The 15,293-nt window shown below is 44.9% G+C and overlaps 1 protein-coding gene across 3 annotated transcripts in view; it reads right to left on the bottom strand.

The window, feature by feature from the left end:
- Positions 1–96: 96 nt before the first annotated feature.
- The window catches only part of LOC147616087 (putative protein phosphatase 2C BIPP2C1), a 30,727-nt gene continuing 15,530 nt past the window's right edge, over positions 97–15,293 (bottom strand). Inside the window, exons 3-10 of one of the 3 annotated variants that reach the window (XR_015262676.1) lie at positions 12,469–12,524; positions 2,326–2,395; positions 2,082–2,169; positions 1,283–1,446; positions 1,049–1,160; positions 808–936; positions 549–654; positions 97–470 (exon numbers count right to left, since the gene is read on the bottom strand). Coding sequence is in view for 2 of the 3 variants with exons in the window: in XM_086778724.1 (XP_086634850.1) it covers positions 502–654; positions 808–936; positions 1,017–1,160; positions 1,283–1,446; positions 2,082–2,169; positions 2,326–2,395; positions 12,469–12,524 (804 nt within the window). In the remaining variant the exon portion in view is untranslated. Of the gene's footprint in view, positions 655–807; positions 937–1,016; positions 1,161–1,282; positions 1,447–2,081; positions 2,170–2,325; positions 2,396–12,468; positions 12,525–15,293 lie in introns of all 3 variants that reach the window. The other 2 variants (XM_086778725.1, XM_086778724.1) reach the window with 2 other exon arrangements.

Here is a 15,293-nt window from a genome sequence, read left to right as displayed (position 1 = left end):
TTCATGCTAGACTTTTGACCATGCACACAACAGGACCCTCATACTTGTAAATGCAAAGGGATCTGTGAAACCATTAAGCAAACGTGGAAGCTCCAGTTTAGCAAAGCGGATGATTAGATTTTAATTGCCGTACATTTTCCACTAGTATAGAAGTGACATGATCATCAGAGTAAAGCTGACACAAAGTAAAACTCTCTTTTTTGAGAAGATCTCCCGTCATGTCTAAACCCAAAAAGGTAGCTGACTGTCGCTCAGAAACATGAAGGCATAGAACCATAACCTAGCCCACCACTTCCATGCTGTTAAAATCCGATGCCTCATTTGATAAGGGAAGAGATGGATTTCAGATTCTTCAAAGGCATACCTCCTCAGGTTGCAAGCTGCACCGTTACAACCACATACATGGAAATGACAACAATTTTGAGGGAAGTCAAGAACACCGTACATGTTCTCCCTTGTGATCCGTCATGCTGTCATGAAGAGAGGGGAAAGGTGAACCCCTTACTCAATGTAAGATACTACAGCAGTCGCATCATCCAATTTCCCACCTTCAAAAGAGTAACCTGCTGCCTGAGCTGCATCACTAAAAGGGCTCCTACCTCCAGTGTTCATCCCAACATTGTGAGCCAGCTTGACAAGCCACATTGCTACCATCTGCAACAACACATTTCAACCAAAGAAAAATCAGAAATTGCAAAATTTTTCAAAATTCACAAGATGGTAAAAAGACTGGACACTATTCAGTAGAATCCAGGCTGAAAGCCTACTATAGAACGGATCAAAACCTGAATTTACTTGAATACGTACCGCTGGTTCAACTCCTTTATTATGACCAGCTTCAACAGTATCCACAATTTCCCTCTCATACAGATTGTCATAAACCCCATCCGTTGCCAGCACCAACACATCTCCGGTTGCTACAGGAACTTCGAAAGTCTGCAGAAAACCTCACACACAAATTTGAAGAGCTCACGAACAGAAAAGCAAAGCATAAGTACAGAGTTTTTGAAACCTACGTCTGCCATTCCAGGGTCGTCACCATCAGTACCTATCTGATAAGGAAAATTGAAGCCCCGTTGCATTGGTGTAGACCTAGCCAACACCTTTCCATTTCGCACCACAAGAAAGCCAGAATCCCCTAAATTTGCAACATATAGGGTCTGCACCAAAGACGAGTACTTTAACAAGCCAGAACTACCCCTGCCCACTTATACTTTGATATAAAACATGAACATCTTAATAAAGAGTGCAACCCTTGTAGGAAGCCCACGAATATATGAACCTGTTTATGCAAAGCAGCAAGTACGACTGTGCAAGTCCCCACAGCTTTGGTTTTTCCTACACCTTTGATGATGACTGTTTTTGGATTTGGAACTCCATTCTCCAATTTCGCAAACAGCCCACAATTTGCCATCAACTCTCTGGAGTAAAGGCCAGAATCAACACCTGGTAGTCACCAAATTCCAATCCTTAATCAGAATTCAACAACCTTTCTTCATCAAGACTAAGCAGCTGCACAGCCTGACATTGACCATGTTTTCCAGGCACTTTGATACATCAAGTAAAATCTGTTTTTCTTTTTATAAGGATTGCTTTATCGATCAGCTGATATAAAGCCGGCATTAAACGCTTGCCTGCCTTATTGAAAACCTAACACAGCCCACTTTTGCAAGAAGCCCAAACTTACTCATGTGACCTTATCAAGTTGAGCGTTAATACCTAAAAGAATGTGTCTATGTAAATGTACCTGTATAGGTGCATGGATGTGACCAGTGTGACCATAGGTATGTAAGCTGTCTGTGGGACCACTCAACAACTTTTGAAACTGTTGTGGATACCCTTAGCATAAGTGACATACCATTCTAGTAGCTCACCTGATACTTTGGAGCAGTTCTATAAAGTTTCAAATATTTTAGAATTTTCATATTCGTGTATGTCACATGCTAATGCCCATGATAAAGTAAAGTTGCAATCCTTGCAAACCAGAGTAGCGTCAAACACAACCTTCTAATTGGGAAAGCAACATGAGAATGCTCTCAGCAAATCGATATAAAAGATTCAAGTAGCTCCTTCGTACTGACCACTTAATGCCCAACCCCCAACACCATCTGCTACTCCTGCCCAGGTAGCTCCTTCAATAATGTAAGCATCTTCACCACCAGAAGCAACCTGCATAACAAGCTCAAAAGAGGATTAGAAAGTGAGGCGGATACACAAATAAAGACTGCTTTCCTAACTTCAAAGAGGGACATATTATCAAGTCAGAAATTCAAACACCAAAAACTTGTCACACATTTGAATGGATTACATGAAAAGTAAGCACACCTTGTTGGGGTGTGGCCGCATTGCTGAACCAGACCGTAGCATCAATCTTCTTTCTTTGTTTTCAACAGCACTGTTGTTCTAAAAAGATGGTTGAATTAGATACATCGAGTAAAGGTCTACTAAAAAACTGATTTTCTGCAACTATTTCTACAAACAAATTTGGTTTCAAAAGTTTCGTTTTCAAGATACAGTAACAAGTCTCAATAAAATGTTCAAGTAAATTCCCAAACACACTACTTGTCATCAGCTTGACTGAGATCCCAGCCGTTTTCACTTTGAGAGACTCGTATACTATTGGATGGTATAATGCTAGAGGGCACCGGTAGTTGGTCTATATTTGGTCTATTGGATGGTGCTAAGTTGAAGACAGTTGGTCTATATTTGGTCTATTGGATGGTGCTATATTTGGTCTATTGGATGGTACTACGCTGGCGATAGCCTGTAGTTGGTCCATTAGACACCATGCATTGCATGGTACTACGCTAAAGATTGCCCATAATTGGTCCAATGCACACTCTGTTGATTTGTTGGATTCCCACATGGAGATTACTCGTAGAGAGAGACAGGACTCCCACATGAAGATTACTTGTGGAGAGACACAATGGAGATGACCTATGTCTGAATTCAGGATATTAGTGTGCAAGCTTGATGGAAGATTGGGCAAACACTATGCACAATGCATTGACATGTTGCATGGCATATGTTTTGCATGTGTGAACTTATTTTCGGTGTGGATATTTCTTGGATTTAAACACACATGAATGTCCACGGGATCGAGGAGTCAGGACGCTTGGGAACCCATGGGTGGGCGAAGAGCGGCCCACGGGGGGGCAGGGGTCAGCTCCAAAAAGACTTTTAGATGTATTCTTTAATCAACAAAACTTGTAAGGTTTAAAATAGGCGCATTATTTAAACTTAAAATCGTGAATAGACTCCAAATTGTGCCTACCTAGAGGCCAAGTTTCCTAAGCAGCCTGCCCGCGGGGGGGGGGGGGGGGGGGGGGGGGGGGGAATGGTGGGGGTTATATCAGCTCCAAAATGACTTGTATATGCATTTTTTAAAGCCTCAGTGCAGTACAAAACATAAAAGGTTTAAGCATCATTTTAACTAAAAACAATGAATATACTCCCAAAATTCAATGTTTAAAGAAAGTTGATTTAAAAAAGGTTTCAAACGTAGGAAATGATCCGTTTCGTTTCCTACAGAACTTAGTAAACAAGTTTCATTGCTACTATGTGCATGAACTTGTTTGAGGCCTAACTAGTGTAAGTTATGGTTTTGCACATCGTGAGTATGAACCCAAGGCCCACTTTATTATTTCTAAGGTTTTATATATACTTAGATGAACCCAAGAACATTCACAAATTCACCTCATGGTAGTCGTCCACAAGACAATAAACCACCATCATGCATAGTATGGACTAGACAAGGCTGTTAGAGGCGTCAGAGGCGTTTGGTACAAGGTGGGAATGATACGCGCCTCGAAAGACTCGTATTTTTTAGACACGTTAGAGGCGTGTTAGAGGCATCTGTTTATATATATATATATATAGTGAAAGTTGAGAGAGAGAGAGAGAGAGAGAGAGAGAGAGAGACTAGAGTGTGTATGTATGAGCCTTGAGGGAGGGAGAGAGGGTGTGTATGAGAGGGAGAAAGAAAGAAAGAAAGAAAGATTTTATTAACATCTTCCAAAAGACCGAACTCGGCCTATGAGACAAATCGGAGTACCTGTATCGGGTATCCTCTGTCATCCCAACAAAATGAAAAAGTACTGAACAAAAAAAAACTGAATCTGGGTGTGCAGGGGATGGAGCTCTACTACTAGGAGAAATGCAAAGCTATATGCATGGAGTATACAATCATGATATGCAACCTAGCTAGCTCCATCCTGTACCATACTTCGGGTATAAAATGGTATACATCAGTGAAGGGGGTGTCCACAGCTCCCTGAAGAACATGCCTGGGTGTGCTCTGAAGCGAGCCAGTCGCTCCGCACCCTCTCTGTGAAACTGAGCTCTGATCTCTGTCATCTCTCTCTGGTATAGTCGTGGTGTCCGAAAGCCAGGTGTCCTCTGTCTCCTGCAGGCTCTAAGTGTCTCTGCTCTCTGGAGAGTAATTCCCTGCCGTGTAGGGGCTGGGAGGGGGATGGATCTCTGAAAAAATGCAGTAATCTGTGTCTGTCGCCCCCCCTCTGGAGCTGTCTGAGCCTGTAATAATGTCTCTCTGTGTCGCTGTATGTCTAGAATGTATCTCCCCAGTATGCGCTGGTCTGCTACCTCAAAGATCTGGCGTAGGGAACGTGGCTCTCTGAATAGAATGGGATATCTCTCTCTGATGGCTGCATATGCTCTGCTTCTGCATACATAATGCTCCTCACTCTCCACCTCCTCTCTGCACAATCTGCATACCCTCTCCTCTCGGGGGATCCGTGCTGCTCTGCCAGTCTCAATCTCCAATCGGTGTGATGAAACTCTGAGTTGACCAATAGCCACTCGGGAGCCGTGTGGTAAAAAGCCCTCCATGTATCTAGGCCTCTCTATAAATCCATCATCAGTGATACTCATGAAGTGATCTCTGTAGTATAGCATCTTCGGTGGAAGAGGCTGTGTAGGCAATATCCATGTCTCTCGTGTATAGAGCTGCCATAGATCCTGTCTCAATACTCTGTTCCTCTCACTATGAGAGAGACGGATATGTGGTGCATCCCTGTCATACTGGAATGGTGGTAGATGATCCATGTCTAGGCCATGCTGTGAGCACCAATGTGTGACCTGTGCATACCATGATCCTCTGTCTCCTGCCTCAACTAGATGTCTAGATGCCTCAAAAGCTCTGTATGACAATCTGTCCTGTGGCATCTCTCTGAATCTGTCTAGCAGGCATATAGTCTGAAATATGGCCTCTACCATCATAGGAGGCGCAGCAAACTCTGCTCGGATAATGTCATGAGGTACTGACGGTTTGCTGCGTATCATGCGTGCCATCATGAGGGCATGTGGTCTCTCTATCTGTGTCCACCAATGGGTAGCAAGGCCTGGCGCCCATACCGCTGCTCCATACATCAATGCCGGTGTGACTAATGTGTCAAATAGCCACCCCTTCGTCCGGGGCTCCTGAAAATGCGCCTGGTGGCACTGTCTCTCTAGCATAGCCAATGCTGCATATCCCCGTGTCAGTCTAGCTCTGGCTGCTGAACCCATGGTGAAGCGTGTGGCTGCTGCAGAGAAGGTAACCCCTAGGTACACGTATGATGTCACCACCTCCACCTGGCATCCTGCGAGAGTGAATGTCAGCTGACTCCTGCCCTGTCTTGATGTATGAAAGACCATAACCTTGGTTTTTCCAAGGTTCACAGTAAGACCCCTCTGTGTGCAGAAATCATCGAGTGCATATAGATGCTGCTGTAGACCACCTGGAGACTCAGACACTAATACAATATCATCAGCATAGAGCATAATATGTACTGAGGTACCTGCTAAATCAATTCCATCTCCGCCTCCCCGTGTAATGAAGTCAGCCACCTCATCAATGTATAACCCAAATAGCGTGGGGGAAAGTGGGCATCCCTGCTTCACACCAATGGTGCTAGCAATAGTCTCGGACATACCTCCTGGACATCTGACTCGCCCAAAAACCTGCTCATATAATGCATAGATGCCCCATGTCATATCTGTTGGTATGCCAAGAGACTGCAGGCGTTGAAAGAGCCTCTCTCGTGGTACTGTGTCAAATGCCTTGCGGAAATCCACAAAGCAGCAATAGAGCTTTCTCTTCCTCACTCTGGCCTGATCAATCATACATCTCAAAGTGAATACATGGTCAGTGGTAGAGAAAGCTCTCCTGAAGCCTGCCTGCCCTGATGAGCGTAAACCTGCTCGCTCAGCATATAAGCTAAGCTCTTGCTCCAGCACTGCACCATAGAGTTTGGCCAGCACGTGGCCAACCATAACCGTCCTGTAGTTGCTCGGATCGAGCATATCCCCTGTTTTGTGAATCGGCACAATGGTGTGCATCGTCCACTCCGCTGGCAAACCCTCTGCTAGTGCCCTGTTAAACAGGTGTGCAAGAAAAGGAGCCAAAGAATCTACTGCATATATGAGATGCTCACCCTGCAGGCCCATATGGTCGGCAGCCCGTCCATGCTGTAGGCGGTGGATAGCTTCCTGTACCATCGAGTGGGTAAAGAAGCTAGCTGTGGTAGGTCGAGGCTCCTGTGGCTGAGGTATAGGTGGCTGCTGTGGGGCATGGTATAGGCCCTCTGCATATGTGTGCCATGTCTGTGGGTCTGCAATAGGTGTCGGGGTCCGGGGCTCTCTGAAGTGCCGCCATGAGACAGGGCTATCTCTACTCATGAAGAAATGAAAGATCTCTAGCTCTTGTATCTCTGCGAAGGCCCGCCTTCTGCGGCGAGTAAGTCTCCTCATCTCTCTCCTCGACTCCTGCTCCGTGATGGCTCCCAAGGCTCTCTGTATGCAGAGCCGTGAGTATAGGGCTCTGCACTCGTCATCATACCATCTGTTCTGGGGCATAGTCCCAGGTCTCGCAGGCTCTCCTGAGTGTACACGATGTGGGAAGCTCTGTAATGCAGCCGTGTGTAGGAGTGATGCCAGCTGGGCTGTAATGGTATCCATAGGTGCCAGGGGATCCATGAGTAGGAGCCCATCCTCTACTCTGCCAGTGTATATGTCTGCCATGTCATGTGTGAAGTAGATGGTAGTGTGTGGCGTCGGTATGTGGGGGACTGGTGATACTGGTGATCCGGCTAGTGAAAATGCCAAGTATGTATGATCTGCCCCAATAGGACAAGGTGGAATGGAGAATGAGGTGACAAGCTGTGATGCCTCCAAAGACCCCATAATGTAGTCTACCACCGTGCCTCCAGTCCGTGTATGACCCCCATGTGGGAAGCATGTCAGCCCTCCTGATCCCGGCCACTGTAGCATCCCATTATAAATAACGAGACGATGCCTGGCTCCCAACTCTAGTAAGTGGTCCCCATAATGTCCTCTGTCTGGTCCAGTGTCCTCTGATGCCCGACTAGCCCCTATCTCCTCTGGATCCACAGGGTGGAGGATCTCCATGTCATCATAGTCATACACCTCACACTGTCTGCTCTGTGTGTGGGCATTGAAGTCGCCCGTAAGAAATACTTCCGTGTAGAATAATGCATAATCTCCTCTCACAGACAAGTGTATGGCGAGGCTCCTGTCTCCTCCTCCTGTGGCATGTCCTCTGTAATGACATAGGAGGATCTTGATGGAGAAAAGTAACATAAAGCTATGTATATAATCCTGTCCTGTGAGAGCTATAAGCTGATCCACATGTATCTAGCCTCTGGATCCTGTGCTACCACTCTCAGTCTCCCCTGTAGCTCCCGTCTGAATAGGACTGCTACTCCCCCCGACCCTCTCGAGGTACCCTGGCGTGTGGTCCTCCTGTATGCTGACTCCCACTGGAATCCCTCTACTCGAGGTAGCCCTCTCTCTGGGCTCTGATGTGTCTCTGTCAGAAGTATGATGTCTCTCCCCACCATAACATGCTCCAGTCGTCCAGGCTGCACCCATAGTGAACCATTACAGTTCCATACTGCCATGTGTATCTCTGTCAGTGGCCTGGTCTGTGTCCCATAGGCCCCAAACCGCTAATCCATGGGCCGACCATCAATGATGACCCGACCATCTCGATAGAAGGCCTTCTTGCCTTCTCTCCTCGCGTGTAAGACTCGTGGCATGCAAGTTCTCCTATGCTCAAGCTGCATCCTCGTGAGATCATCATCCAAGAAAATAGGAGCTCCCTCTAAACCCCGTAGTATGACCCTCTTCCTCATGAAGGTGACCCTCTCCGTCTCTCCTGCAAACTGTAGGATGAGGGCTCGCTTGCGTGTTGAGTCTTTCCCGGCTCTCCATGCTTTGGTGAAGGGGAGAGGGTGCTCTTCCTTGTAGCTGAGCTTCATGCATAGAAGCTGTCCATCTTTCTCGGGGGTGGAGTTGGGTGTCTCGGCTATACCTGTGACTCGAATGTTGAGGCGGCGGGCATGCCTCATCTTGTCCTCCTCAATGGTGGTGTGAATGATTTGGTGTTCTTCCCTTTGAGTCTCCTCCCTCACTTCTTTTCGGATGTTCTTCTTCACCACCTCGACCCATCCTGACTGCTTGGCTTCGAGCTTTCCCTCCATGTCCTTTGTGATCTCCTTGGAGATCTCTTCTTTGATGGCCGTGAGAGTGTTGTCATTGATCTCCCCTTCTTCCTTCTCAGCATTCTTGATGGCTACCATTTCCACTTTCAATGCACTCACCTCCTCCTTGAGTGCTGTGTTCTCTTGTTCGAGGTTTGTGACCCGTGCTTCGAGAGCTATGATATGCCGGTGTAGTTTGTTTTCCACCTCATTGAGGTTGGAATCGGCTGTCTTCTTGTTCTCCTTGATTAGTGCCTTCATTGCCATCTCGAGGGCCTCGAGTTTCTCTTGGAGACTCGGGGCCATTCCTCCAGATCACTCTGCAGTCCTTCCCACAGGCAGGGAGGAAAGAGAGAGAGAGAGTTATGTTGCTGCCTTGGGGGCCTGAGCAAGGGTGGGTGAGAAAGGGGGGCAGTGCAGACAGGCGAAATGGGAGAGGCGGGCAGAGCAGAGGCGGAATGGGAAAGGGAGCAGACATGCGAAATGGGAAAGGGGGACAGTGCAGACAGGCGAAATGGGAGAGGCGGGCAGAGCAGAGGCGGAATGGGAAAGGGAGGCAGTGCAGACAGGCGAAATGGGAGAGGCGGGCAGAGCAGAGGCGAAATGGGAAAGGGGGGCAAACAGGCGAAATGGGAAAGGGGGGCAGTGCAGACAGGCGAAATGGGAGAGGTGGGCAGAGCAGAGGCGGAATGGTAAAGGGGGCAAACAGGCGAAATGGGAAAGGGGGGCAGTGCAGACAGGCGAAATGGGAGAGGCGGGCAGAGCAGAGGCGAAATGGGAAAGGGGGCAAACAGGCGAAATGTGAGGGCAAACAGGCGAAATGGGAAAGGGGGGCAGTGCAGACAGGCGAAATGAGAGAGAGAGAGAGAGAGAGAGAGAGAGAGAGAGAGAGAGAGATGGCTTGGAAGTTGGCACAACTTGGAACTTTGAAGTTTGGATTCTGGAAGCTTGAGGCTTGACCTATGAGACCAAAATGACCAATGAGACAAAAATAGTCCATCATCATCATCTGGATACATCATCAAGATTCAAGGGTACAAAGTAAAATGAAATGAACCAGTAGTATAGAGAGAGCTCCAAAAGTGGGTATAAAAAACATCATCATCCTAGTGTGTTTGAAGTTGGAACTTTGAACTTTGGGTCTTGAGAAAGGCTTAAGGGAGGGAGGGAGAGAGAGAGTGTGTGTGAGAGGGGCTGCCTTGGGCCCTTAAAGCCCCCGTCTTAAGACTCAAACCAAGAAAAAAAAAAATGTTGCTCGAACGCCTCTTAACCGTTAGAGGCGCGCCTTGTAACAACTATGATACTAGATACTATGACATCCCCACTCACGTCATCAATGCCCAATAGTGGGTGTAGAACTTCGTATCAATATATGCTCCCACACACCCACCCCACGCACCCACACACATGCATAGGAGCATACAATCATACAAAGGTCTGTGTACTGAGTTTCTATCAGAGCTCCGAAAACGCAGGGGTAGACTTGGCCATAATGAAGCCTAGCACAAAAGATCATAACAAATAGAAAGAATTATTACAACAAAAAGATAGTTGATAGGGCATATGCACCACTAAAGATGGAAAGAATTAACACAATGTCAACTAGTTGCAACTCGGACGAAAACTTCACAATGTGAAATTTGCATGTCTACTAATACAACATAAAGATATACCTAGATGAATCCAAGAACATGCCCAAATTCACCTTATAAGAAAGTGCAATTTATAACCTCATGGCCTCAATGCATGTAACATTGGTATTAGAGCAAGAAATCTTAAGGTCCACCGTCCAAAGAAGAACAATGGTCATTATTTGCAAAACTCTTTGGGATAAATTCCTCCACCTAGAGAGGTAGGGTTTAAATACATTAAGTCCTGGAAGTCAGGAATATTGGGAACAAAAAGATCATCAACCAAACGTATCACTTGACAAAGATTGTGTAGAAGGACAAGACACGTACCAACGGAAACTAGGCGTTCCATAAATTCAAATTCATATATAAAAAGATAAAATCTGGCAAGAAAAACGGCACAGTTAGTACCCATAGGAATACCAATGGTTTGTTTAAATAAGGAATCACCTAAGGTTATATAGAGATTATCTAGGAGAAAATCTAACCAAGACATAATATCATCTTGGTCTACAATCTTAGTGTATCTTTTTTTATTCTTGGATATGTCTTGGTTTTTGTTTTTCAACCAACAAAAATCAAAATGAAGAGCTGATTTTTCTATCAACAAAGCTTTGTATCTATTGTGCTCTAGTTTGTAATGAAAGACTTGACAAATCACAGATTTCATTCTATTATGCAAGTCATTTAAGTCCAATTTAGTATAAAGAGTAGTGAAATCAAAAGTTTGAAGGCACAAAGGAGAAGACTTCTCGATAAGACTACGAGAAGAGTTCAAGAATTTAACAACAAGAATTACTCCCACTGAATCTTTTAAGATCCAACTACAATCTATAGGTACATCCTTCTTTCTAAGCAAATTTCTCCAAAGTTCATGGATACTCGGCAAAATGGCTTTAAAGTAATTACTCGACCATTTTGAGACCAAAGTTAAAGAGATTACTAGAGGCAGCTCTAAATCTAGGCTTCTTGGGATGTTAAGGAAGTGAGAGCATCCAGTGGATGGTAATACTGCGGTCCAGAAAAAACACCTAGGCCTCCACCATGTCACGGGAGACATCGCATCAAGAAGAAAGTTAGCAAGAAGTTATGGAGGTGCAAAGCTTCCAAGGCAACACACCAAAAGGAAGTATGCTTCCGCCAAGCAGTGAGCACAGAAAAGCTCCTAAAAACAATGATGGAGCAAATAAATTCATTGAAGATGCAGCCGCAGAAAAAGAGAAGTCCAAAGGCCTCTCAGATCTGGCAAAATTGTTCTTCGATTTGGAGGAACAAAGAAGAAAAGACGACGAAAGACGTGAAGAAGCAAGAAGAAAAGCTGAAGAAGAAAAAAATAAAGAAGAACAAAGGTGTGCGGAGGAACAAAGGGATAAGAAAGCCACACATAAGTATGAGGAGACCAACGCCATCGAGAAGAAGCCGACCGAGCGTCCCAGCAAAGACTCAACTAGGAGGTTATGCAAATCCAGCATCTGCAGACGATGGTACAAATTCTAGAATCCCTCCCCAAGATGGCTCCAAATACCTCGTCCTCCATCGCCCTACCACCACTGTCATACGAACTTCTCTAAAATTTAGTAAGTATGATGATAAGGTTATCCTGGTTTGACCTATTCCAACAAGGTTATTACCATGGCCCAACAATTGGGTATATCGGAAGAAGACAAGCTAAAACAATTCATTAGACGTTTAGACACAAACATTAGGTACCCAGTTAGGAATTTTGAGCCTCAAACTTATGCATATGAGTTTGTACCTTGGTTCCTTATCATTTAGATGTGGGACATTTTCCTTTGGATAAATGTGTGTTTAATTAAGCTCACAGTTGAGTATTCTGAAAACCACACTCCACGGTTACACTACTAGGTAGAAGTGAGCTTGAAAAACACCCTCCCTCTCTGTCAAAACCAATATGGGACTGGTCAAAACTATGGTTGCAAAGCATTGTAGTTCAAGGACTAGGGACTGCTAATGAAGAGTGTAAATTTGATTTCAAAATGGCTCCATCAAGTATGATATGACATCCAATGCTATCCTCCTTTGCACAGCAAAAGGTAATTAATAGGTGTAGAGACAGGTCCATACACCTCAATGCAAAAGAAATACAAATTTGATTTCAAAATGGCTCCATCAAGTTTCACACTACATCCAATGCTATTCTCCTTTGCACAGTAGTTGCCCAATAAAAGGTAATCAATAGGTGTAAACACAGGTCCATACACCTCAATGCAAAAGAAATGACTCTTCTACACCTAGCAAGGAAACATAGAATATAGCAAGAAAGCACCAATCCAGATTCTAGATGAAGTACAATATTATAAAAAGAGAGATTATACCTTTTTTCAGATTGCAATGAGTCGCTTTGTGCAACAGAGGCATGCTTAGTTTCCACCTGAAATCAGCAAAATGGTCATTTGTGACCTCAACAAACAATCGATCGCTGCTCAGTCACACATAACTTTTCATGTACATTCAAACATCAAACCCTGATGCTAAGGTATCGAAGCTTGCTCTACTCACTGAGATAACCAAAGAATCCAGAGCAAACAAAATTCTTGCATTGAGTGGTAAACAAAAAATCAATGGCTTGTTTGATTTCCAAAATGAAGTGCTAAAGCTCAACATTATATGCCTTTGAGCAAACAAAATTTTTGCATTGAGTGGTAACAAATAATCAACGGCTTGTTTGTTTTCCAAAATGAAGAGCTAAAGCTCAACATTATATGCCTTTCACCTCTTAAAAGTTACGAGATCTTGGAGAGGCATAGAGCCACCTCCCATGCCCAATGGATCTACAGAACCTTCTACAGGCTGCCTGCATGCTTGATATCCTTGATGGCCCCCTCCTCCTACCGCGGGGGGTTAGCTCCATAAGCTGTATAGTGATGATGGTCCCATTTTATATCATATGGCTCGGATTTGACATTCCCAGCTCATAGCTCTAGTCTTTGTTTTCTTTTGTACCATGATGAGATTACATGGACACTATTGTACCACTTTTCGTCTCATAGACTCATTGGATCTTTTGAAGATGTTTAATATAACTTTCTTTCTTTCTTTCTCTCTCTCACAACATGATAATGCTGAAGCCTGCTGATTATTTACTGCAATTAACACTATTTAACACACAAAATAAACATGCACAAAGAGAAGGGGGAAGATTCACCTATATATTAAATGAATAAATGCATATTTACAATAATTGCTCAAATCTAGACTCTTAAACATTGTGCATTAAGCTCCTGATGCATAAGACCAATTGTACATGCTGCATGTCTTCTGTTCTTCTAGTGCTGCAAATCTGTTGTTCTCTCATGGTGCTCCACAATGAGTGGGGGGTTCTAATTATGGACAAATTCCTTGTCCAACTAACTTGAGTCTGCCAGCCTTCTGCAAGCCAATCACATTGTTCAAGAATGGCCTGAAACCTTGGCACATTGGCCAAGCTGCTCTATAACATGTTATGCAGCCCAAAAGTGGTCCAGGACTGCCCATAATTAACCAATTAATGTCTTTGTGGCACCCAATTAATTGATGCACATGACACCCAAACTATCATGTACACCACCTCATGGAACATGCATCTAAGTATGGATGCAAGTGACATGAAGATGAAGAAGAAAACATCCAAAACCAAATTTTGTTAGCACTTTCCTCCCCAGTTTCTGCCCATTTCTGGTGCCCATTTGGTCCCTTTTGCATGGCCCTTGCTTGTGGGCTGGCCATCCCTTTTTCTAGTATTTTTTTGGGATTTTTCCTAACCTTTTTGGCATTTTCCAATCGGCCTGTCCAGTAGCTCCAGTCCGCCATATTTGCAGCTCCAGTCGGCCAGCTTACCTCTACTATAAATAGGAGGTGCTGGCCTCTCATTGTTCATTCAGTCTCGTACATATTTGCTCCCTCACTTATGAGACTTGTAGTGTCTCTTGCTTGGGACTGTTTTGCTTCAGTATATTCAGCATAGTTTGCTCCATATCTCTCTCTCTCTCTCTCTCTCTCTCTCTCTCTCTCTCTCTCTTGCACTCTCTGTTCAGCACATTCTAGTGCCCCTTTGCTTCCGCTCTGTGCACTCTTTCATGGTATCAGAGCTCCCGGTTTAGCTACCTCTTTGCTGCCCCAGATTCAGCCCTGTTTTCTACACCTTCTCCTCTGCGTTTTCTCTCAGATCTGCAGCCCTTTACTGCTGCGTTTTCTGGACTGAACCTACTGGTCGCTTCGCCTTCAGATTGGCTTCATCAACTCAGCCATCAGGTACTTGTTGACCAGCGTTTTCTTTTCAATGTGGAGTTTGGGACATAGGCAGCCTGTTTTTTTCAGGACAGCAGCCTTCTGTGCTGCGTTTTCCTCTCCAGTGGGCTTTCTCCCTTGCAGAGGGGGTCTTTGGTGTTGCAGACTTTGGTGGCACTCTTGGTACCTGTGGAGGACACTTCTACTTCAGAGTTGTGCATTTTTTTTCTTGAGGAGAGCCCAAGCTACTGTCCTTGTCAATGCCTTTCCCTCTTGCACCCTCTTACAGCATATTCCCAAGCCCTGTGTGGCTGCCTTTTCTCTCTATATCAAATCTGCATTTTTTGCTTCCCTCTTCTGGTGACCTCAAGGTTGGAGGTACAGTCAACAGAAGCTTCTGTGTTTTTTGCTACAGGAGGATTTTCGGGTGCTGTCCAGCCTCTTAGGGCTGCGTTTTGGTGGGAGGAAGGGCGCTATATCAGCGTTTTCTGATTTGGAATTGCCTCTGCGGAGGATGTGTGTCGGTGGAGGAAGACTGACGGACAGATCTATGGCTTTCTCCTCCTGAAATGTCAGGATTCAGTTCTTCGACACTTCATCTATGCTCCTGATGATGCTTCTACTTTCTCTGTGTGGCAGTTGCTTTGTGACTTGTATGGTGATGCCAATGATCAGCAGATGGTTTCTACTTCTAGGTGCTATGCAACCAGTGATCTTATGGATACTTCTTTTGGAGATGTTCTTGCAGCGAAGGATAGTGGGCCAGTTTTGCTCATTGCATCTGAGGAGTTTGTTTCTCCTGTTGCCTTGCCTTTAGTTTCTGTGCATACTTCTCCTTGCCAGTTTTGCTCATTGCATCTGAGGAGTTTGTTTCTCATGTTGCCTTGCCTTCAGTTTCTGTGCATACTTCTCCTTGCCAGGATGATATTTCTGG

The sequence above is a fragment of the Cibotium barometz genome, chromosome 39, assembly GCF_041138505.1.
Source record: "Cibotium barometz isolate CiBa-2024 chromosome 39, ASM4113850v1, whole genome shotgun sequence".
In the NCBI taxonomy this organism is placed as follows: Eukaryota; Viridiplantae; Streptophyta; class Polypodiopsida; order Cyatheales; family Cibotiaceae; genus Cibotium; species Cibotium barometz.
The sequence above is the reverse complement of the archived record's forward strand: the minus strand, read 5'-3'. Positions and strand labels throughout refer to the sequence as shown.